The sequence below is a fragment of the Perna viridis genome, chromosome 1, assembly GCF_037379345.1.
Source record: "Perna viridis isolate PV_CMFRI_1.1 ecotype Kerala chromosome 1, ASM3737934v1, whole genome shotgun sequence".
NCBI classification, from domain to species: domain Eukaryota; kingdom Metazoa; phylum Mollusca; class Bivalvia; order Mytilida; family Mytilidae; genus Perna; species Perna viridis.
Window position 1 is genome coordinate 3210059 of NC_142445.1, and position 26739 is coordinate 3236797.

The 26739-nt window shown below is 31.2% G+C and overlaps 1 protein-coding gene across 3 annotated transcripts in view; it reads right to left on the reverse strand.

Moving 5' to 3' along the window:
* LOC148626873 (protein O-linked-mannose beta-1,2-N-acetylglucosaminyltransferase 1-like) overlaps positions 1-26739 on the reverse strand; it is a 64821-nt gene that overhangs the window by 14606 nt on the left and 23476 nt on the right. For all 3 annotated transcript variants that reach the window (XM_088553376.1, XM_088553266.1, XM_088553328.1), the window contains 8 exons: positions 21835-21911; positions 19145-19238; positions 16720-16769; positions 16057-16183; positions 15130-15262; positions 14264-14425; positions 10200-10361; positions 4002-4133 (listed from right to left, as the gene is read on the reverse strand). In XM_088553376.1, the coding sequence (XP_088409502.1) occupies positions 4002-4133; positions 10200-10361; positions 14264-14425; positions 15130-15262; positions 16057-16183; positions 16720-16769; positions 19145-19238; positions 21835-21911 (937 nt within the window). The remainder of the gene's footprint in view (positions 1-4001; positions 4134-10199; positions 10362-14263; positions 14426-15129; positions 15263-16056; positions 16184-16719; positions 16770-19144; positions 19239-21834; positions 21912-26739) is intronic.

Consider the following 26739-nt stretch of genomic DNA (forward strand, 5'->3'; position numbering starts at 1 on the left):
TGACCATCAAATGGGTCAGAGTAAACACCCTCAGAAAGCTGGTGACCATCAAATGGGTCAAAGTAAACACCCTCAGAAACCTGGTGACAATCCAATGGGTCAAAGTAAACACCCTCAGAAACCTGGTGACCATCAAATGGGTCAAAGTAAACACCCTCAGAAACCTGGTGACCATCAAATGGGTCAGAGTAAACACCCTCAGAAAGCTGGTGACCATCAAATGGGTCAAAGTAAACACCCTCAGAAAGCTGGAGACCATCAAATGGGTCAAAGTAAACACACTCAGAAAGCTGGTGACCATCAAATGGGTCAAAGTAAACACCCTCAGAAACCTGGTGACTATCCAATCAGTCAAAGTAAACACCCTCAGAAACCTGGTGACCATCCAATGAGTGAAAGTAAACACCCTCAGAAAGCTGGTGACCATCCAATGAGTCAAAGTAAACACCCTCAGAAAGCTGGTGACAATCAACTGAGTCAAAGTAAACAGCCTCAGAAAGATGGTGACAATCAAATGAGCACTTTCAGTGGAGATGATTTCAAAAGAAAAGTAAATGAAGACAGATAAAGGAGGAAAAGTGAAGACCACAGCTCACAGTAGCTAAAACCCAAAGTACAGTAAAATTGGCTGTCATTTTATGGAAAATTATTTCTCAAGAGAGAACTTCAACTCGCAGGTAGTCATATAGATCAATGTTTCTGACAAAAGCACTAGTTCAAACAAAACTATAAAGGTCTGGATCGACAATTCTCTCTTATCTAATTTTCTGCTTATAACAACATTTAATCATGTCTTACTTTCAGCCTGGCAAAGTTTATTAAAATTTAATGTTGAAAGTCAGATTTACTTTCACTAAAATGTTTTACATGATTTTATCACTTTTAGAAGTTTACTACCACAGATACATTATACTTATACCCAATGGTAATAAAAAAAGTTTAAGAAAAAAATAACTTTGATTTGCCTTAAAATCAATGATTCTATTTGATTAAAAATTTAAACACAAGTTCAAGAATAGAACAAACCAATACATACTGCATCACCCAAGACTTAAAATGATAATTTGACTTTAATTTTGATTTCTTTTTTTTTCTCTGTCTTTTCAGAAATTTTAGCATACATATTTTATATTACTGTTAAAATATGCCATTAAACAAAAACAATTTTTACCATACAAAAGTGCAAACTTTTCAATTATTTGATTTTTATGTCCCAAATGTTTCATGATATCTCGGGCCTTTTAACAATAATACAGATATGATCTTAAATCGGAAACTTCTTTGACTAAAAATTTTGATATTGTTCTGTAATAGTGAATAAGAAATTATCAGATGCTCTTACATAACTAGAGGAGCTTCTATTGAAATAAACTCACCATAGGCTATATATTTCTTCTTGATCTAAATCAATGCCAAATAATTACTCATAATGTTTTAATGGTTACAAGCTACCCTGCAGTAAATCTGGTGATTCCATCCAATGAAAACCTTCTAATTAAGTGATAAATCAGAACCACTTAGTTTAATTACATACCATTTATAGTTCTCAGATAAACAATAAAACTTAAAAGATCACAGGTATAAAATGACCAAGACTGGTTACACTCTAGGTCTTAGATTTTTAGATTTTCAGATTTTAGATTATCAAGAGGCTCCCTTGTGTTAAGGCTAAAAAAGGAGAGATCTAAACTTGACTTTTTGTGAATATGAGACAAAAAAATCTACATTTTGAAACAATTTGGTATTCATAGAATAGTTTAGGCATTTGTCTTATCTATACAGACCATCCTTCATGTTTATAAGATACCTATATGAAAATTGGAACAAAAATTCAAAGGAAAGCAGAACAAAGATATTTTGTCTTTAAGTTGGAAATGGAACAGAGTTTTAGAAAAACAACAACATTTAAAGATATCTAAGAGTTTTTATTAGTAATAGGTAATTAATCTTACATTACATATTCCTGAGTGGGTGTATGTCAAAACATGGAGGCTGAAAAATTTAGTGCACTTCCTTTACGCAAATGATTATCATTTTTCATCAAAAGTACAAGATAAATATAAAGCTATGACACAATAAAAAACACCCTTTTTTTCAGGAAAAATAGTACTTTCATCAAAAACAATGCTTCAGAAAAGGGGTCTATTTTATGAATTAAAAATAAAAGTGAAAGTAGAAGAAGCCTATTTTTAGATTAACCTCTTCTGGTGTACCAAAATTCTTGCTCTTTTTTCTAAAATGGACCTAAAAATTATTTTTGACATTTCCTTAATGGAAAAACATGGTCAAAAGTTAGATTGAAACTCCTTGTCTATTTAAAAAAAAAAAATCATCAAAATTTAAGGTGTACTGTAGAAGTCTATGGGGCAAAGAATACAAGACTGAGACCTATAATTTGATACTATGATAGTTTTCACAAACATTCTGTCTGCTATTCAAATTTCCCAACTGCCTATATGTACTAGGAATTAAAACAAACATGCCAATTAAAACCTAGCTCTAATCATCTGGCATAGAGAAATATCTAGTTAGATTAAAGTGTAAAGCATGGACATAGATAAGTCTAAACCTTTATTTCACATGTTGACTACAGAGTTGTTCTAGAATTACTTTATAATATATCAGAATTACATAACGAAACCATTTCTACAGAGCTATTGCAGATAATTTTCTCTTTAACACACAGTAGATTTCACATAAAATGTTTTATTTCTGATGAATTAAATTCTTAAGAAACATAAGATTTATATACAATATTTCTTGAAAGAGATAAGTTTGTTTGGTGCAACCCTATGTGGTTTCTCAGAATTTGTCAAATCATAAGCTTGTATTTTCAATTAAACATATTTTGTTGAATTATAACATAGATACCAGTAGCTAAACTGTATCCACACTCAAAACTAATGGAACTCAGAATATTGATACAAGAGATAAAAACTTCTAAAGTAGACAGGAAATAAAGTAGGTCATGTAATTCCTAGCCTTTCTACTACAAAAATCTTTCATACATCGAAGATAAACGATGATATAACCAGATAAAGTATAACAGATACTCTACCTCAGTCATTTCAACACACACACACACACACACAAACATGAAAGCTGTTACTTTTCTCTAGTAAACAGAATAGTAGATAAGTTCCCCAACTTCTTAAAAGTGTTTTGGGACAATGACTTTGACATATTTTCCTTAAATTTAAAATGTGCTCATGTCACACCGTTTCCTTCTGTGTAAAACTGATTTAACTATCATAAGAAATTAGTGCATTTTCTTGATGGAGAAGACGATTATTCTTTATAAGAACACTTCTAGTGAAAGATAAATGCAGTCATAGTTCAAATAGAATGCACCTCCAAAAATTTAAAGCATTCTGTTTCTTTTTGCCTTGCCACAAGAATAAAGGTTATATGACACATTTGGTAGAATACTCTGAAACATTCTTAATGATACATCAAACATGTCATCTCTTGATCCAAAAATCACCACTCTGGTTGGCATAAACTTTTATTCAACATAGATTTATTTGGAATAAATATTGCTATAAATATATGTTGTTTGTTACATCATTTATAACCCATCCATTAGCATTTTACATACTCCAAATTATCTACAGAAAACTGGATACACTTACGTATAAGTCAGATGCATACTGAATTTATAGTTGAGACTTTTAAATTTATCTTGCAGGATAAAATCTATCAAACGAATTACACCATGATGAAATAGAGTAATTTCCCTTTGTACTATTCAACTTCATAGGCTATAAAATTCAATTATTTTGCTCCTCATTCCTTAACTAAGTATAATGAATATGTAAACTAAAAAGATCCTCTTGCTCATACAATCTGTCAACCATTGTAGATAAGCTACAAAATCAAACCACATTCAAATGATTAAACAAGTGACTACAGACATCAAAGGACTACAAAGGCCACATTGATACCCATTGTACTGCTTAACTTTTGTAGCTGAATATTTATAAATAACAATATTTACAAACCTTATTACTCCCCTATACTGGTTCCTTGGAGGATGACCAGGAACCCAGAACAACCCAAAACAATAGCTGATTTTTTGTAAAATGGAATAATCATCTTTATCATTCTGTTGGTAATATATCACAAAATTTGGCCTGAAAAAGAAATATAACAATAAAATAAAACATTTTGTTTTTAAAAGGTCCATGCATTTTAAATAATGCTATGAATTTTTAGTAGAAGATAACAAGAAAAGTACTAATGCTGGTGTTTCATGTGGCCAAATATTCCTAACGAACAATGACCTGAGTCAAAAGAAATAGTAGTACTGGACAGACATTAACTTTCAACTGATACTTGGATGTTGCACAAGAATATAAATTACATAAATTACTCAGAGAGAAGTGTATTACTAGAGATTTAAAATCTTTGGAACTGGATAAAAATGTATATACTCAAGAGAATTTTTCAATGGAAATCCTTGAATTTAAATTTACATGAGTCGATCATCTGTAATTTTACATAACAAATATGTGATCAGATTGATCACGGGTCATCAATGCCTCAGTGATCTATCAGTCAGCGATCATTGATGTGTCAATTAGTAGCGCCGATCGGTTAAGGGACTGTATTCAGATATGCACTAAGGTTCAAGCTACCAACAAAAGACTTCAGGGAACTAATTATTATGATTCTGTTGCCATGGTACACATTTCAAGGTCTTTCCTGTTATTCATTTCAAAATTTTATTATTCAACAGATTTGTTTTTATTGAATTATTAAAAATGGTTATAATATAAAACACAAACAATCAAAGTCATAAGCTAAGAGTAATCAAAGGAACCAAGATTCTATCAGAAATCAAAAGAATGTAATCCAGAGACAAAGACCAGACATGGAAAACAGACAAACACAACAAAGAACATACAATAACCAAAATAATACATACAAAGAAACAAAAGTAAATGGGCAACTCGGACTCCACTAAATATTGGGAGCATGGACCAGGTGCACCAGTAGGGTTAGCGTCATCTGTTTATCTAGAAACACCCGCCGAGTTGCTCATAAAAAGTCTAGTCCAGGTAGACGAAAGAGAAAAGGAAAACTATGACACATTGAACAAATCAGTTTTCATGTTGTATCATGATAACTACACCCTAGTAGACGAGAAATGTAAACTCTTTATTTAACCATTCTAAATGGCAAAATTTTGATTCAAACATGTCTGCTTTTTATAAAAAGTGAAGATGTCCTTAAAATTAAGACTTGCTGGAGGAAAAATCAGTTTCTTTAACAGTGTGAATAGGCTTAAAATTGTTTCCTGAAATTTAAAGCTCAATGCATAAAAATTGCAAAGTTGTGTGTCAATTCAATCACTCACTTAGAATGAATAACAAGTACTATCTTTAAAAAAAGGATAGCCCATGCAGTAAAATTTTTTTCTTTTTACTTACTATTTTCTACATTAACACATGGCACACAATTTTCGATACCATTTTTTTAGAACGCCACTACATTATCAGTATTTGGGCAATTGGGAAAGAGAATTGCGATCAGGTAACTTGAGTTTCCATGGAAGGGTGTTTTTCTGGTCAAAAGGTGAAATGCCAAGATATACCAACTTTGTTGAAAAAAAATACTGGTTTTTAAACTGAAATCTTGGCAAGCAAAACACACAAGATCTATATGCTCCAAGCAACAAAAAAATTCTACAGTACAAAATTAAAAAATCATACAGTTATATTAATGATAAATGTCTAGGTGCAAATATTTTATGCAACAGTAGAACAAGTTATACTAAAATCAATCTGAAACAGAAAAAAAAATAAATAGATGGCAAAGTAAAACCAAATTTTAACTCCCATTTAAAAATCAGAGAAGTGGAAATAGGCAAAACATTCTTGTAACAACCCCACACAGCCTACTCTAAAAAAAAATATATAAATAGGGTCTTTTACATGCATGAAGATTGGTGATCTCCACACACAAACTGGTCAACTATGGTTTGTAGTAAGGTTTTACTCTAATGGCCTGACACCCTTGAAGCAAGGGCTATCTAATACTGCCACCTGGGGTATGAAACTTGATTTTTTTGTAGACTGAGTATCTATCTGTCCATGAACCAGACTTTAAAGTTCTCTTAGTCACATTCATCAACAAGCTGAGCACAGGGAATTATAAATGATGACATTATACACCAAATAAGGACAATTCTTCATTACTATGCAAACAGATATTTTATGGAATAAATAAGATATGACACAGACTTAAAATCTTCCCATTAAGGCTAATTTTTCTTGCATAAAATTCACAATAAAAAATAAGCCAGGGAAAAAACTATACATGATTCTCACAGGACTCAATAAACTTTTAATGTCAATGCCATGTACCAATTAGAAGTCATAAGGAAAGGAGTTTTTTTTCTCAAAGGAAAAGTCTAATGCATATATATATAGAGAGAGAGAGTTTCTTTAACTAATTACAGTGAAATTGAAAGGTCAAATAATCCTTTTTTATAATATTCTGGGTCAAAGGAGATAAAACAAAAATAAAGGAGATGATCCTTGGAAACTTCACTGTACAATGGTATTTTTTTAATATATATGTACAAGAAATCACTGGGCTTTAACTAGAATTTGCCATCTATTAAAAATTGAAAATAACTATATTAAAGTTGTACACATAGGTGTGTCACTCAAGTCCCTCAGATTCCTGAGATGTCACAGAACCCAAAATGTTAAAAACAGCATATGATTTTAAGCCTAAACACAAAGTTTTATTCAATTCTGATAAGTTTTATATTGATTTCACAAGGGTGTCTTATTTTGAAAGGAAGCCATCTTTGATTATCAAAAATATGCATTTAATTACACATGGTTAGCTCAATGCATGTGTTAAGTTCAAATAAATATTCTTTGTGAAAGATGAAAGGTTTGGATTTTTTTTTTGTTACCAGGGTAACAGATAACATATTGATTCACATTTTTTTGCATAATATTTTAGAACTCATCAATTCTACCACTATACTAATATTCAAGTACTTTGCCACCCAGTGTTATGAGATACTCCAATGTCTTATATTATGAACTAATCCCCTTTTCAACCAAAGCACCCCACTTACACATCTATGGGGAATAGCCAAACTTTCCACTAACTTCTATCCTAATCCTTAAAAAATGCATGGACAAGTTCACCAGTAAAAATAATACAAAGAAGAAACCATGCAAAATCAATAAATGTAGGGGTGTTAAATATGACAAACAAAACCTCCTATTAATCAATGTTGCTAAGTTTGGTTGCAATTGGCTCAGTGTTAACAGAAATATATAAACCAAAGCAGCCATAGCCAATTCTGAGGCACCTGAGACACATTAGAAGTGGCATTTTTGGATTTTTATTTTTTTGTAGAGGACACTTAGGACACTTAGGTCAACAGCTCTATAAAGTATTAAAATATTAGTCCCTGTAATTACAGAGAAATCAGTAGCCTCTTTCAGCCATGGAATTGAATCACACAGAATGTAAGTCATGTGTAGTAATCTACCATCTGTAAAAGTATTTATTTTTGCTATTTTCTTGGTGAATATAAAAAGCGAGAACAATGGTACATGTGAAATTGATTTTTAACGTTAAATATGACATTTTTGATTTTTGAGGAAAAATAATACAGTGTTTAACCCAGGTTTGATTAATATTGTTAGCAGTAGTTATAGGCCAAAATGTGCTACACCATAGGGTTTCAATAAATGAATCTTCCAGAGGAAACAGAGGTTTATAATCGAATCATTTTTTAAATATTTGCTCCGTAGCTTCAGAAGTTGATCTTTAAAAAAATGGACCTCTAAAAGCCTCTCTTAACCATTGATTGGTTAAGCAGATCCAAAAGTGGAAATCAGAAGGTGACCTACCATCCATCATTCCTGCCAAATTTGTTAAAATCTACCACATTGTGTCTGAGGATTGAATCTTTAAAGAATATGGACACCACAAGAGACCAACTGATAACATAAGCTCACATTGACCTTTGGATCGGGTGACATAGAAAAAGGACATAACAGCAAAAGAATTTGTGCAGATAAAATAATTTTATTATTCAATTTCATGATGCTCATATATTTATGTGTCTATATCTATAAAACCAGACTGAATTTTGTGTATAATTTTATAGGATGCGCAAATTACTTCATTGAATAGGACAAAAATTTACCATAAAATAGATGATTGGAAGGAAAGAGTTTGAAACCATGGTGGATTTGACCCTAGCATGCGTCAAAATATCAAGGGAAGGAATTTGGGCTTTCCTCCAGACTTGCCAGTTAGTACAGCTTAACTAGGAAAAAAATGGTTGGCTTGTACTTGGTACAAATTGTAGATAGATATATTTTCATGTTGATAAATTGAATGTATCACTGAGTACTAAGTTTAAAACAAAGAACAACTATCATGAACTTGTGAATCGTTATAGTGTATCCATCTGCACCACGAAAACTGATTTGTTCAGCGTGTCATAGTTTTCCTTTCCTCTTTCCTCTACCCCGGGCTTGACTTTTATGAGACACTCTGCGGGTGTTTCTAGAAAAGCAGAGGACGCCTACCCTACCAGTGCACCTGGTCCACACTCCCAGTTTTTAGTGGAGTCCAAGTTGCTCATTTACTTTTGTTACTTTATATGTATTGTTTTAGCTACTTTATGTTCTTTGTCGTGTTTGTCTATTTTCCATGTCTGGTCTTCGCACCTGGATTACAATCTTTTCATTTCCACAAGAATCTTGGTTCCGTTGATTACTCTCTCCCATGCATACATGAAACCATGTCTTAATTGGTCAATACTCCCTAACTAATGCATATTAGGACCAAGTTTACTATTAGATCTGGTAGTACTAATATAAAAGAACTCTGGATCTAACCCTTAGTTCACCAATAAAGGAAAGAGTTTCTATTTTTGAAGTCTACAAGTGCTCTGGAAACAGGCAAAAACTGAAAATATATAAGTTCTAAAAGGTATATCAAATATGACTGTCTGTTGGGCATTAAGCACAAGTGCAATTAAATTTTTCACAAATGAAGTGAAGTAAAGACGAAAAAGTAGGGCCTTACAGATACTGTATACGTACTAATTTCACAGTTGTCAATTTTCACGGATTCAAATGAACAAATTAGAGGGTATCAATTTTAACGGTTTAAAATATAATAAAAGTTTCATTTATGATTCTTGGTGTCAAAAAATAATTTTGCGGGTACTATATTGTCATGCTTTTCAGCCCACTGCGGAAATTAGTATAGCAAAATCACATGATATGGACATCACCTACATTTTATGCTTTATATCTCATAACTCTGGAATGAAAATTGGGAAAACCTATAGAGGACTACATTCAATGAAAACAAATATTTTAAAAACATTTTAAAAAGTATCTGAGGTATTCTTTTTCAATTTATTGTATGGCATGTTAGTAGAATTAAAGATAAACAGTGGTACACTATTTTTTTATAAATACCATATGGACACAAATTGGGGCTTCATGTACCATCTCCCATTACACATGATATTTCCTGATTTTATACTTTCTGACAAAAATTATTTTTGTTAATTTAATGAGTCAATAGAGAAGTATATTGTCAGGATAAAAAATATCTTTGTTATATTATGGCTCACAATAAAATGAAAAAAAAACAATGGTGAACTGAATGTACAGATTAACTAGGAAGAAAATAGTTGGCTTGTACCTTGTACAAATTGTAGATAGATATATTTTCATGTTGATATATAAATCGAATGTTTCATTGAGTACTAAGTTTAAAACAAAGAACAGCCTTTCATCCTTCTGTATAAAAGTTCTGCTTTTTTTCATGTTATCAGAACAGACAAGAAGTCTTAACAGCAAGTACCTTCAAATATCATTTTCAGGATATTTAGTTTATCTTATAGAAGTTTATACTATCAACAATCTTGAAATAAGCATCTACCTTTTATTCTGTACAAATCTAAAATATACAAGAAGCTGTTTCACTTACAGCCGAGCTTATATACAATTTTTTGTTCTATTTTAGGTCCATCATAGCCGTTTTTTCAGGAAGGGATACTTTAAGGCTTCTTTCAGACTATTTCAGTTTTATTCAGATTTCAATTAAGACATGTCTGTTCATTTTAAGAAGGTATCTAATAATAGACTTTTTAGACCAATTTTTAAGAATACATGTTTACTGTACTAGTGACCTACTTAGAATCAGCAGATACGGGAACTTTTAACACAGGATCCACTACACAATGCTGTAGCTGTTCTAGAGAAAATTCGTCACTGTTTTCTATCATGTTCCGAAGTAGAACATCATATTGTGAAGATCTTAACTTGTCCACATCCTTCAGTACCATCTGACTTTCCCTGGAACAAAATAACTCACAATAAATACATAACTCACCTAGATTATAATAGAGCACTGTTATTCATGGGTACCAATTTTCCAGATTTAGGGGAAAAACCAGCAAACATAAACTTTAACAGTATTTCACAATAAATACACAGTTCTCTGGAATTAATTCAACAATCCAGAATCACTCACTCACATTCACCCTATGTACTAAAATAAGTTGGGAAGGAAAGAAGGAAAAATATCACTTCAAGAAAATTTTAATCAATATTGACAGAAAAATTGCAAAATCTTCAAGAAGAATCAAGACAAGTAAACTTTGGTTAAATCAGATGTAACATTAATAAGAAGTACATATAATTAAACATATGTTTGATTATGTGACGCAGGGTCATAAAAAGATGAAAAACTCATTCCCACATAACTATGCGAGGCAGGATCATAAAAAGATGAAAAACTCATTCCCACATAATTATGTGAGGCAGGGTCATAAAAAGATGAAAAACTCATTCCCACATAATTATGTGAGGCAGGGTCATAAAAAGATGAAAAACTTATTCTCACATAATTATGTGAGGCAGGATCATTGAAAGATTGACAATTCCTACTCCCATAGTAACATAATGAAAGGTCATAAAAAGATGAACAACTTGTGTGAAGCAGGGTCATAAAAAGATGGACAACAGATATTCTCATAATAAGGTACAACAGGATAAAAAAGATGGACAACTCATACTCTCAAAATTATGTAATGCAGCTGGATCATGAAAAGATTGGCAACTTGTACTCCCATAATTAAATTAAAAGACTGACTACTCGTACTCCCATCATTTTGTAAGGCATGAACATAAAATGATGGAAAACTCATACTCCTATAATCAGTTGGTTAATCTTTTTACTATAACATGTAAAATTTAACCATCATAATCTGGATTCAAAAGTTAAAAGATAATTTCTTAAACTATTTATTAACACAACTAAGGAAAAATATAGAGAAATGCATTCAATTATAAAAATAAACCAAGGGAATCTTAATGTGAAAAAAAATCAGTTTTATCTTCCATTAATACATAACAACCTTAGTAACTTAGAATGCTATAAACTTCTGGAAACAAACATCAATTAATCATTTGTTTTATTTTTCTCAGTGGAAATATATTTCTATGACTGTCCTCAAGGGATATATAAAACCAACAAACTTATGAGAGATGTACAAATCATAACATATCATTTTAATAGGAAACCCATATACAACATGTTTTTTATTAAGTATAATTTCAAACTTGCATCAAAATTATCAAAAGGCTCATAAATCAGTAAAAGCATTGAGGATTCCATGCATGAACATTTCAAAATGATAAATATTTTTCTCCTCTAACTACCATGATGTCACTTCAGGGCTTACTATAAAATGTATATATTTAGTTTCTGTAGGGAGAACTATTTTTCACATGTTTCTTTTAAAGGTTTTGTACAATTATTTTTTTCCTTCTGAAAAAAAAACTTCCATTTTTCACTTTTATTGTTATATAACTTGGTAAACTGTTTATATCAGTTCAGCAATTGAAGGTACATGTAAATAATTGCAACATTGTGGATGAAAAATGATATGAACTTTCAAAAGCTATTAGACTGGATTGGTCGGAATGATTACCGTACAAATTTGTGGTAAATGTATACTATTAAAGAGTCAATGAAAAACCAGAGGCACCAAAGTATTGTATAACCCAAAGCCCTCAAGTTGTAACCAAGAAAGTCTTTTACTTGAAGTTCAAAAGGATGTTTTTTAATGGAGACATGCTTATTGTTCAGCAGTAGTTGACTGACTGGCACAAAAATTTCCACAGAGGTAGGACTAAATACCGGTACACTGAACACTGTACCTTTTTTGTTTTTGTATTGGTTTTAAATCTCTTACAAACTACCAAAATTACTTACAACATATGCTACATTCATCTGAAGCCTAAAACCAAATTTGAAATCAATCTATCCATTTGGAACTGACAAAAATTTCTCTATCACTTCTTATAGTGAAAAAGGCATAGTCCTACAAAACATGCAGTGATTCCAATATACCACACACACAAGTCGAGTGGGGGTGTGAAAAAATTAAAACTTAAAATTGTCAAAATTTGGCTTTCTGTGGAAATTATTACTTTTAAGAAGTTTTCACTTTCCACCTTTCAAGGAATTGTTGTGCAGCTTCAACCAAAGACAACTTGGTTAGGCCTAGTCATTAGAATCATTACAGTTTTAGGAACTTTCTACCTACATAGATGTGCAAAAACACAAAATATTGTCAGTTATTAAGGACCCATGTATCTATCTAATGAAGACTTTTATAGGTTTAGTATGAGGATCATTTCATTTATGAAAGTTTCTTTTTACTACAGCTACAAGATAAAGGTGAAAAAACAGACTCTCACTGTTTGCCTTTCAAAGGCAATATCTTTCACAAAGAAATATTGTAAAACTTCAACCAAAACTTTTGTAAGCCAGTGTGAATATTTCATCAATTAAATGTTTCTTCCTATCTATTGTGTGTTTTAAGATATTAGCCAAAAACAGTAACCAAAAACTTCTTCCAAATGAGTACAAATCAAGATCTCTGAATACAATACTGGCTAATGGTTTAACTAGCGACCTGTTTTTATAGAAATATACTTTCAATACAATTTGTTATAATAAATTACATCCTAACCATCCTAAAAAAATTCAGTAAAACAAGAGGCTCCCAGGTTCAATTTTTGGCATTCAATTATAATAACTCTAATTAGGAAGTGTCCAACAATTTTGACTTAAAAGAAGACTTAGGTCATCTCATCAATTGAAAGTTTCTTTTTATCTAATCCATTATAGTTTTCAATATATTGGCTGAAAACTTTTACACCTTTCAAGGTCAATAACTCTTACAAGATCTTTGATCCAATGTAGACTTTTGTAGGCCTTACCTTAAGGATCATTTCAGCAATTGAAAGTTTCGGTCTATCTACCATAATTTTCGAGATATTGGCTAAAAACTGTAAAAAAAATCCATCATTTTTTGCCTTTCAAGGGCAATATCTCAAACAAAGAGTTGTCCAACATATTTGATCCAATGCCTTATCTAACGGATCAATTCAACATATTTGATCCAATGCCTTATCAAACGGATCAATCCAACATATTTGATCCAATGCCTTATCTAACGGATCAATCCAACATATTTGATCCAATGCCTTATCTAACGGATCAATCCAACATATTTGATCCAATGCCTTATCAAACGGATCAATCCAACATATTTGATCCAATGCCTTATCTAACGGATCAATCCAACATTTGAAAGAATTTGGCTAAACATGCAAATTTATGACTTTCACAGAATGTTTGAAAATGTTTGCACTATTTGTTTTTTGTTAATGACTGGTCTACCCCCAAAATTACATAAATCATCATCTCATTAAAATTAAACACAAAAAAAAAGATTAATAAAAAATTGAAATATAACAGCAGTCTGAAGATGCATGTAGTAGATAGACTATATAGGGAAAATATACACATATAACAAAGAACATGAAATAAAAACACGTACAACAAAATGAAAGTAAATGAGCACCCAACCACTAAAAATTGGGAACAAAGACCAGGTGCACTGGTAGGGTAAATGTCATCTGTTCTCCCGGGTTGCTAATAAAAAGTCATGTTCTGGGTAGACAAAAGAGGAAAGAAAAACTATGACATGGTGAAAAATTTAGTTCTCATGATGCAGATGGATACACCATAACAATCTATGAGTTCATGATGATGATAAAAAAATATTTGATGTGATGAAGATGAGTGTTGGATGAATGCGGATGAACAAATTATTCGCTCTAAAATTTCCTTTTTCTTAAACCCTTTCCAAGTTGCAAGAAAAGGTATAGCAATTACTTACACATTTGTTAATCTTGGTTTCTGGAAAAGTTCTATGAGATGTTTATCTTCATCTTTGGCACTTTGATATGGCTGATGAAACACCCTTGAGACATCAGGGATGATTATATCACCAGGAATATCTGTTCCTGTGTCATCCTTTATGACCCAATGATCCCAAACTCTGTAAAATAAAAAAAATAAAACTCTAAGGGTTATTTATGAATTAATTGTGAGGGGATGGGGAGGGGCACCTCTATTAAAATTTGATGTGTGGTTGCTATTTATGATAATTAGCCTTAACAATGAAAGAAAATAACCAATTAAAATTGTATGCATGGTGGGATCAAATAAAAAGTGCCACCCGACCACCGTACGTTTCACGTAAATTTCATGTAAATGTATCTGAACTGTATTTCTAATTGTGTAAGTTAATTCCTCAAGTCCTTGGTATGTCACAATCACAACAAAATTCTTTATTAAGATATTTTTCTTTAATTGTTAATTTAAATTCTTTAATTTAATATGTTTCATTAATGAAATAAGATAATGAAATCAGGATATTAACCACCACTCTATTTGGCCTTTAATTTAGATTATCTTGCAAACACCAAGCAATTATCCTCATGCATATCAACCAACCTTCATATAAAGTCATATCCAAATCCATTAAATGGTTTAAAAGATGAACTTAAAACATATGTGACTGACAGAGTGGTTTCTGTATCCCTTTAACCATTAAAGTGTGTTTACAGGCAGATAATAAATAAAGAGCCAACTAAACAAAAATAGCATTATCTTCATACATTTCCTATATACAGTGTTTCACTGTATACATCTCAATAAAATGTAATGATCTAAACAACAAAAAATATGTATTACACAAACCTTTTATGACAACAGTTAAGAAATTTTTGTGCTAAATATTTTTCATACACACTCCACTGTATGAGGAAAGCTAGTCCTGGAAATTCTTCCACTCTATATGCTGCATTTCTGTCACCAGATGTTACATCATACCCTAATAATGACAATATAACTATGCAGAAAATGTTGAAATAGAATTAAACCATTTTAAACAACATGAAATTATATTTAAGACTTAAAAAAGAAATGTAGCTTGCACAATATTTAAGTACTTCTCCATCTAAGAATCAGGCAAAATGTGTATAAGGTAAGGCATATGAAATTAAAAAAAAAAAAAAAAAACAGATATTTTATTGCATTAACCAATTAATTATACCTGATAACCACCAGAAATAACCATCAAAGTGTTTGTAAAATTTAACTTTTGAAGATATTGATAGGTCGAATTCAGCTGAAATGCACTATGGAAAAATAGTGGGAAAATCTTCCAGCACTCTTTCCCTATATAAGCAGTCAAAAATATCTATGTCACAGATGCTTCATGACAAACTTAAATAGCTTTTTGGTTGTTTTCTTGATGTACTGAATATATTTTAGGCAAAAATGACTAAATTGGGGAAAATTATGTGCCATCCATTGCCTGATTCTTACACAGAATGGTACTTAAATACATGGTAAAACTACATGTATCATGCAATATTCCTGGTTTTGCTAAATTAAAATAAAAAGTGATTATGACCATATTGTACAACACAGACTTTTAATATCAGAATATAAGAAATTCTAGTTTACATAAAAAAAACTTTTTTGACAGCAATTACTCAAAACATCCAATTTTTTAAATAACTATTAAGCCCATATCCCAAATAATTGAAATAAACCTTTCTTTTAAAATCAGATACTACCAGAGTATTGCAATCAGTACATATATTAAACAGTAAAATTTACCATTATAATTCCAAGCAGACACTGCCAGCAGTGTAGGGTCACTATTTAAAATACTAAGGCACTGTTGCATAAAATACAGGAAATCTGGAGCTAGGATTAATTCCTCTTCAATTATTATCATATGTTTCTGAAAATAAATAATCTGTTTTTAAAAGCAGTTGTAAAATTAGCATTTTTATTTTACATCAATTAAAAGCAGTGCATATGAAATTCTTTTTTTTTATTTTTGAATTCATAAAATAATTACATTTACACTGCTCTAAAAAATAACAAAATATTAATTGGTAAATACATTAAATACTAATTACAAACAATAATTTCTGGATTACCATTTTTATTACAATGTAGACTTGTACTTATATTTGTTTATACAGTACTTTCATTTGTAAGTACCAATATTTGGGAAAAGTTATCAGTTTGTTGATTCTTGAATTCGTGGATTTGACCATTCTGTCATACAAACAAAATTGTGAATTTCATTTTCGTTAGGAACCAAATTTTGTGGTTTACCAAACCCATGAAAATTGGAACCCCATGAACAATAGTACTTTCACAATCAATAAGAAGATATTTCTTTCTGTTGTATCCCTTACATGAAAATGAAACTAAAAATTCATAAAAACTTTTTCAAATATGCAATTTTGATTTATTTCACTAACTTACAGATTGACTAAAATGTATCCAGCCTGCCTCTAATGCCTTCATAAATATATCTGAGGAAAGAAATCACAAATTAAATTACAATAAATGACATGTATCCAGCCTGCCTCTAATGCCTTCATAAATATATCTGTGGAAAAGAAATCACAAATTAAATTACAATAAATGACATGGCCCATCACAAATGAACACACCTATTTATTCTTTATTTTACAAATATTGTTATTCATTACTATACACAGTTTCAAAATTTAGAAACTTAAAAAACGATAACCAAAATTTTAAATATTTCATGATAAAATATATTAGTTTTAACAAAAATGCATATCCGATTTTAATGCAGACAGATAAAATGTATCTATAGGGTACCTGCATCCATGATACTAGCAGCAGAAAAATCAATACTTAGTATTATCAATTTTAATATAGACAGCAGTGATTTATCAAAAGTTCCATGTGAACAAAATTTTGACACTTCACACCATGACAGGGTTCTCCCAAGGATTTTCAGATAGTGCTGTATTCAGACCGCGACATAATGTTCATATGTCTCGTATCGAAACGTGCCACTTTGTATTTAATGTATTATATAAAGATTGATCATTGTATTAAAAATGTACATTTGCACATTGCTGTTTATGTTTACATGAATTATTTGTAGGTAAATATTTTACCTTTTTTCTTCTTTTGCAGTAATTATAACTATAATACCATTTTTTATATTTCCTTTTTAAATTAACAAAAAAATTTAAGATATTCTATCAAATAATGATAAGTAATTCTTCATAAATATTTCCTCTAATTCATACACACCCAGTGTTCTTCAATTTTTTGCTGACAGCAGACCCATTGGAAATTACAAATTTTCATTCGTTTTGGGGCCTCAATGATTCAATTGAATGTGGTATTAATTTGATTAGTCTTAGTAACTTTCAATATATCTATTTATTTAGAATATTATCTAATCAGGTACATGTAAAAGACTACTCTGGTCTTAATATTCACATTTCCAAAACTTTTTAGGAAGTAGTGTGGAAAAAATGACCTAGTTATACCAGGAAAAAACATAAATCTTATTTTGTTATTTAAAGTTGACACACTAGTTGTTTTGTTTTTAAATATTATGTTTATATGTAGTTTATTCATCACAAAAACCCCATATCATAATTTACAACAACAACAAAAATTCCCACCCCTGTTGTACAATTTTTAGATTTGGGGGATTTTATGATCTATTTCTTAACTAATTTTCCCGCCAAAAAAACATTGCTCTTGATACACAACAACATAGCAATGTAAACAAAAGACAGCTATTTCCTTTTTTCTTTTCAAAGTGTTTTGGAAGTATCTGATGGAATAAATATCGTTCGGGAATATAATATGTTCTTTTATAAGGTAAATCAGCTTCTTAATGTTGAAAACATCTTGTGATTGTGCAACATTCAACTTTGCATTTATAAATAGCCACATGCTTTTAGGCAGGTCACATGGTGATCAACTGACCATAGTGTGATTACTGCTAATTACCTTGTAGGATGCCGTAAATGACCTCAGGGCACACACATTTCTTGTCATAATTGATTTTTAATCAATTTAAGTTTATAGGTAGCAAGATAGCACAGTACCGATCTTGATAGCACAGCGCTCAATCTCGATAGCACTGTAAAGCGCAGCGCTTTAAGGCCTGGGGAGAACACTGCATGAAATAAAGGTGTAGTGGCATTAAGCTATGAATAATGTCTTGTTGCAATAAAGTAAAAGTTGTTCATAACATAGTAAAATATATAAATATAAGAAAAAAAGTTTTTGGTATTAGTTATTGTAATTATGTCATAATGGTACCACAATTTTACTTCATTTAGCAAAAACTGCTGCAAATTGTACTTTTATTGTTTTTTCACATGTATTTACATCCAGAAAACAATGTCTAAAGAAACAACTTCATATATTTACATATGATAAACTATGTAATAATGAATGTATTCACTAAATATGAAGTTGTTTCTTGATGTGGACCTGTTATAGGTTTCGGTTAATCATATTGGCCTTGACAGCTATATTGGCCCTGGGTGATGCCTCGGTACCAATATGACCACCTTGACCAGAATGACAGACCTCAAACCTATAACAGGGCCATTATGAAATTACATATTTATTAACATATACCGATAATAAAATGCATTTAGAATGATAATCATCTACCACTTTGTGTTAACACTTGGTTCCACAGTATAGAGGATTACTTTTACTATTTTTCTTCAACATGCAACGCTTCTTTTCTGTTAATCTAGCAAACAAATGTATTTACAGAATATTAAACTCTGTGGAAGTTGATGTGAGTGTGTAGTTGTTCCAACAGTAGGTCTATAGAATTGCTTTACAAGGGCTAGTATAAATGTCTTTACCAATTTAATTTTCTCACACTAACCTTCATAAGCAGTACTAGATTTAAGACTGACATTATTAAACCCAAATAGTGTTGATAAGTCTGCATACTCTGGGAAATTCTCATCGTGGGCTATCTGATAAAACATTCAACATTTGATGATTTTAACAGTAACAAACAAATTATTAAACACAATTGTTTCTAAAAACAACAAGCATTCTGACAGTATTGCTGATGCAATACAGTGTCCCCTTTCGGCCTTTGAACTCATTGCCTTAATGAGATGTTTTTTATATATGTGAACTAACAATGGATGGTGTTATTTTTCAACAATCAAGAGAAAATAACTCTTGAACAGCAAAAGCAAATTCCATCAAAATCAAACCTGAGCTTCATTTTACAGTAGATAATAACATTTTTGCATTACAGAAAGCTGCATAAAGACATTCTCTTTCTATCACCTGGAAAGTTGAAAAAAACTTTGTTATTATGAATTAAAGGGAAATAACTCTAGAATAACAGCAGCAATTTGCATCAAAATGATGAAACAAAATATTATGTAATTTTCTATGTCAAAGGGCCATATGTTCCATATAAACCATTTTGCCGCAATAATATTTAAATTTAATTTGTAACTTGTCATGATAAGACTAGCTAACAAATATGAAATCAATTGGATGAGGCATTACAAAGAAAAGTCTGGAAAACCAAGTGTGACTGATGGACTGACAGACAGCTAGACAGACTGACGAACTGACGGACAGATGGAGTACAAACTTAAGTCCCCTACGGCATTTGCCGAAAGGGAACAATAAAAGGCAGGGAATTCTACTGAAGTGTTGGGTAGAAATATATGACGTAGCCAAATAAATGGTATGTGTCTAATGTCATGCTAGTCCTCGGTAGTCTGCATAAATGTAAAGTAATCATTTAAATCTGGCATTTAAGCAAAATTTTACACATTTTACACCCTGTCAGTTCATGCAGAAATCAATTTCTTGATGTAATAGTTTTTATTCTCTTCTTTGAGGCTTTAAAAAAAATAAAAACAAAATATAAAAATTCCTATGGAAAACTGTGACTGAATTTGAATTTTTCATTGTTTATACTGGTAGCAATGCAAAGAAATCAGCCAATCAAAAATTTAAAGACCTCCTCATTGGCCTGTAATTACAAATATTATACAGAATACAAATACTTTTATCACCTAATCACAGGACCTTTGCCAGGATGTAGAATCACAAACATTAAGCATTGACCCTTTATTACCTAATCACAGGACCTTTGCCACAATATAGAATCAATAACATTCAGCATTGACCTTTTATTAACTAATCATAGGACCTTTGCCAGGATATAGAATCACAAACATTCAGCACTGACCCTTTATTACCTAATCACAGGACCTTTGCAGGCAAATAGAATCGCAAACATTCAGCATTGACCCTTTATTACCTAATCACAGGACCTTTGCCAGGATATAGAATCACAAACAATCAGCATTGACCCTTTATTATCTGATCACAGGACCTTTGACGGGATAATAAAATCACAAACATAAACCACTGACCCTTTATTACCTAATCACAGGACCTTTGCCAGGATATAGAATCACAAACATTCAGCATTGACCCTTTATTACCTAATCACAGGACCTTTGCCAGGATATAGAATCACAAACATTCAGCATTGACCCTTTATCACCTGATCACAGGACCTTTGCCGGGATGTAGAATCACAAACATTAAGCAATTACCCAACATAGTTCACAAATAACACAATACACAACCAATGCATACCTGATTTGTATTTAGTTGACAGGTATAATTTTAGAAAAACGGAGAAAGAAGATAAAAATTATATGGTGAAAGCTGATCTTAACTAGGACAAATACACATGTAAAGTGTAATTTGTCTTCAATTAAGTGTGTATTTTTGACAGAATCTTTCACTGCAAAGTAAAATCTCTTGCTTGCCCATATTGTTTATTTCCCTCTAATGGCGACCAGTTTCTTTCTGAGCAAGTGGTTACTTCTTTGAAATTTGTTAAGGTTCTAAGCTTATCTTGATTCTTAATATCGAAATAGCATTCAAATTCAAAGATTGTTTTAAACTTGAAGTATGTATTAAGTTTCCCATATCCCTGGTTGTACGACTTTTTGATATCATCCCAATAATTCAGAAAATTTTCTCTTATTCATTTTTTCAATAAATCTCCCTTAGCTAAGGCCTTTGCAAATTGTTACATCTGTGTCCATTTTTTTCTGCTCAGGAAGATAATGTTGGAATACCATGAATTTTCTTTCATTTGCTTGTTTAATCTATACTAATTGTAATTAGAAACTGTAAACTGTGAATTTTGCAGCAGTTTTATTTTTGCTGTTTTTGTGGTTAGAGCTGTAACACAAAATAAACTCTTATGAATATTTTATTTAAAGAATCTAATAATATAATTTGGGGTCAGATCACAAATTTAAAACTGATCACAGAAACCTAAAAAATTACCAAGTTTAGAGTACCTGGCAACAAACTTACAAGTTTAGAGTACCTGGTAATAAACTTACAAGTTCAGAGTACCTGGCAATAAACTTACAAGTTTAGAGTATCTGGCAACAAACTTACAAGTTTAGAGTATCTGGCAACAAACTTACAAGAACCAGACCAGCACAAGCATAACTTTGAATATCATAACTAAAAAATCTTGACAAGATTATTGTACTGACAATAACTTACTAGGACCATTTGTGGATCAATCCCAGGCTGCATCAGTGTCGTCTCTAATGTACGTACTACAGCATTGTGGTTAATGCCTGAAAATTACAAAGTAAATAATTAAATGCATTGCATGTCATTACAGAAGCTTACATTTTCTTAATAAGAAAACAAATTTGTCACCAAAACAATATTTACTTACATTGTGGTAGAATAACTTTATCCAACTGAAAATTAATTGGCATCCACTAGAAAACAATATATCTTATTCCTCTATGAACATTCATAACTAAAAAGGGCATCACAGACAATGTACTGTACTATCAATAATCATACCAAGATTGATGCATTTATTTAAAGCTGCATTAGCTGCCAAATTTGTTCAGTTTTGATTCTACTGAATTTTGCTGATTCAATGAAATAAGTTTGTAGTAATGCAATTGAAGCAATAAATGTCAATAATACCTACAGAATATTGTGAAAACAACGTTTTTTTTTTCAATCAGAGAAGATCGATAGCTCTGATCTAATTATTTTTCACCATTACTACCGAAGATTGCCGACAGGACATTCACCTGGATTACAAATACTTTGACCTTTGTAAAAAAAATAACAATAAGGGATACACAGGTAAGCATGTGTCTTGTTTTCATTTCATTTCATCTACTTCTTGATTAGTTTTCAAATAAACAGAACCATATTTGAGCCACAGTATATCACAATAGGTAAATTTCAAAGTTTCGCATTATATTGAAACTTTTTTTCTTTTACAGCTTGAGTCTATCAGTCTTCCTTACCATTGAATAACCACTTTGGCTTTTCAATTAGATTTGTTATTATAGAAATGACCCTTACAGCACATGCGCAGATTAAGGTCACCAGAAGTCACATGCATTCGAATTTATCTAGGTCGATTTTTTGTCTTGCAAGACAATAAATATACAGACACCTATTTCACGTATTTAATGCATTTTATTTGTGGATATCAAATGAAGTTATACAGGAAAAGTACAATTTAGTAGAAATAATTCTAAGTTAAGGTATATTTCAACAGAAACAAAAAATTACGTTTTTCTAGTTTTCTAGTTTTACTAGTTTTCTAAAACGACAGCTAATGCAGCTTTAAGCAGTTTAACTCTGGAATTTTCCAAAACCTGTACTTTTTCATGACATAGACTGTTTACAATAAGTGTAAACACATAGTGAACAACAGAGTAAAGCTGAAACTAAAAGACATTACACTATCTTCCAAAGCAGATTTGTTAAAGTATATATATGAATATCCTTCTTTTAAAAGATTCATACAAATCCTGTGGTGTCCCTCTCTAGTAAGAGAACTACTCAGCAAATGGTATCTAATCAGGAGATTTTTCTACAGTAATAAGGTTTAACCTACATTCATGCATGTTTTTTTTTATAAATAAATGTACACATACAAAAATCAGGAAGGAAAATAATTCTCTACAAATGAACATTTACTTTAATCTTATTCCCCCAGTAAACATCTTACATTGTACAAAGCAGAATCATTAGAGATGTAGAAAGTGATTGTCTGGTAACATAAGGCATATTAGGTTCTGTAACTAAAAAATATGATAAAGTAGAAACCTGCTTTTGACAAAAATGAAAAAAGACAATGCTAAGAGAGGCATATCCATGGCTGTATTAAATTTGAACCATATGCTTAATGGCAAAAAAAATTCTTAAATGACTAAATATGTATAAAGTTAAATAAAACTTGATTCAATAGTGTTACAGCAAATCCAGAAAATGTTTGAATATTTTTTATATATTAAATGCAACTTTTTGGCTAGGAGATAAGAAATATAATTTACCTAAAAATAAATACAAGAATTGAGTCTATAGGAATATTTGACATGGGGTGGATATGCTATTGAGTTCACTTAAATATCAATAGTTATTTAGCTTCAGAACAGAACAAGTTTGAAAGCCTTCCAAAAAAATTTTCAATTTATTATTCAAATCATTCCAACAAAGATGGCTAGATTTTTTTGTAAACACAGTATGGCATACTGGATGTTGAGGCACTATGGATATGGAATGTTGAGGCACTATGGATATGGAATGTTTTATGTGACACATGTAAAACCAATCAAGCTGAAGCTGCATACCAAATTTCAAACTGATTTAGTGAAAGACACTAGAGTTTTATGTGACAAAAATATACCAACAATAAGGAACAGAAAATATAAAAAACAGGAAGTGAAGCACATCCAAGCTACTAACAACCGATCAAACTGCCTACCAAACTTCAAATTGTTCCCAAAAAAAGGCCACCAAGATTTATACCATGAAAAATAATGGACAGAAAAACAGTAAGAGTTAACATCTCTGAAAACTAAATTCAGGGTGGAAAATGGACCCTTAAAAAAGTAAATTTAAGGTGTGGCAACATCAAATTAATTTGTAGATTCTCATACACCAGCAATCAAAACAAAAATGGAGCCAGTGGGAGGATTTTATTTTTGATGGTTATGTTTGTGCCATACAAAGGCTTTATTTCCTAAATTCCCTTTATAATGCAACTACCAACAAAAACCATCCTGAGATCTGCTGAAAATATCAAAACATTCTGTAAACATACACCATGTTACTTGTTTTTTTTATTGTAAGTCTGTAGTATTGTGTTTAAGTAGAATCTATAGAAACAGATACAGACATAAAAGAAATATGGGAATTTGAACCACCGTAAAAAAAATCAAAAATAAAAAAAAAAATTGGGGCATGCCCTTTTGAGTAGAGGCAGACGAGAATCTACAAATTAATTTGATGTGGCCTATACTATCAAAATATTTCCAAGCAACTACAAGTAGTACATGTAGTAGGATAGCAGAGGTTTATAGTCTTCAAAAAATAAAGTTTAATGCATCGAAATAAAATATGGCTAAATTTGCTATTATTTTTTAGGAATATCATTCTACTTTCAAATTAGAATTGTCGTACAAACATATTGTGTTCACAAATTGTAAAATTTTGCTTTTTGTGAGGGCACCCTGTTTACCTTCACAAATACAGGCTGTTAAAAAGTCAGTTTTGATTATGAAAACATGAAAAAAAATTGTTAATGATATAAGTGTTTCAAAGTTAGCATTATGGATTACATGAGGCAGAAATTTTAAAGTAAATATTGACACGAAAAAAAATATTGAGGTAGTTTTTGCAGAGCGTATTTTTATGCTAATTTTAAGTCAATTTTCATCAATTGTATGAAACTCGTACATGTTTATCGACCACAGTGGGTTTAAATGTATAGATTTTGTAACTAGGTACCTTCTGAATTAACTCTCAATTTTGTGTAATGATAAGAAGTATTTTTAATTAGTAAACAAAAAAGTGAATATCGGTGGTACAAGCTACCTAATAAATGCAGAATTTCATGTATTACATGTACAATCTACTGTATATTGTGGCCAGTCAATAACTAGTATACATAGTCAAAATTACACTCTTTTGCTGCTGCGTCTTGCTAATGATATGTTGTGTACTGTTATTCTGTTCTGTTATTTTTGTGAAGTTTGCAAGAAATTTTCGAAAGAATTTTGTATTTGTGTTCTTATTTGAATATCCGCTTATCTTTTTCAAATGACATTTATAACACTCGGACCAAATCTGAGTATGATACATTTTAATTCTTTCAAACTTTTGACATCTAGTACTAAGAATAGAAAATTTAAGAGATGATTTTAATGGGGGTTGAAAAAAAATCTTAAGTCAATAAAACATTTAGGCACATAAAAAGAGAGGGTTGGATCAGTGATTTAGCTAAATAAGAAATCACTACTGTGCCAAAACATTTGAAAAGAAGTACATATGCTTAACAAAAGGGGATGATAAGAAGGCACACTGAAAGATTGCAATTGCATTAATTGTATAGATCCGATAAAACATTTAGACTTTGACCCACAACATTTCCTTTTTTTCACAAAACAATGAATTCATATATAGTGTGTCCGTTATGGAGCTTAGATTAATTTGGAATATCTGACTCATTATGGTACTATGTAGGTGGTCTAAGAAAACAAGAGGCTCCCAGGAGCCTGAATTACTCACCTTGTTGAATTTTGCCTTTCAAAAGCAATAAATTAAACAAGAAGTAGTCCAACAATTTTGACTGAAGAAGTCTTTGGTGGGACTTATTACAAGACCTTTTCAACAGTTGAAAGTTTCTTTTAATCTATCATAATTTCAAGATATTGATTGAAAACTATTAAAAAAAAAGTCATTGTCCCCTTTCAAGGGCAATAACTCTTACAAGGAGTCTGAAGACATTTGTAGTCCAGCATAATATGGATCATTTCAGCTAATGAAAGAATTTGGATAAACCTAACGGTTTTGGAGATATATGTGAAAAACTACTGTCTGACCCCTATGTTCTATTTTTAGTAACTGTGGCCATGTTTTTAGACAAATCAAAATCCCCTTATCAGTTCTATGCAGGATACCCTAAGAAACATTCATACCAAGTTTGGTTTCTATTGGTCAAGTAGTGTCAGAGGAGAAGATTTTTGAAAGAAATAACATTAAAAATAGCAAAAATTGTTGAAAAAGGGCAGTAACTCTAACATGGCTTAATAGATTAAAAGCAAAATTTGACCGGAGATAGATCTCATCATGCAGAACACTTTTATCCTGTTGGAATTCAGCTAAACCTAACAGTTTAGGAGATACATGTAAAAAACTAATGTCTGACCACTATGTTCTACTTTTAGTAACGGTGGCCATGTTTTTCGACGAACCAAAAGTCCCCACTTCAGTTCTATGCAGGATACCCCAAGGAACATTCATACCAAGTTTGGTTCTAATTAGTCAAGTAGTTTCAGAGGAGAAGAGTTTTGTATAATTGTTAACGATGACGACGGACACCAAGTGATGGCAATAGCTCACATGGCCTTTGGCAAGGTGAGC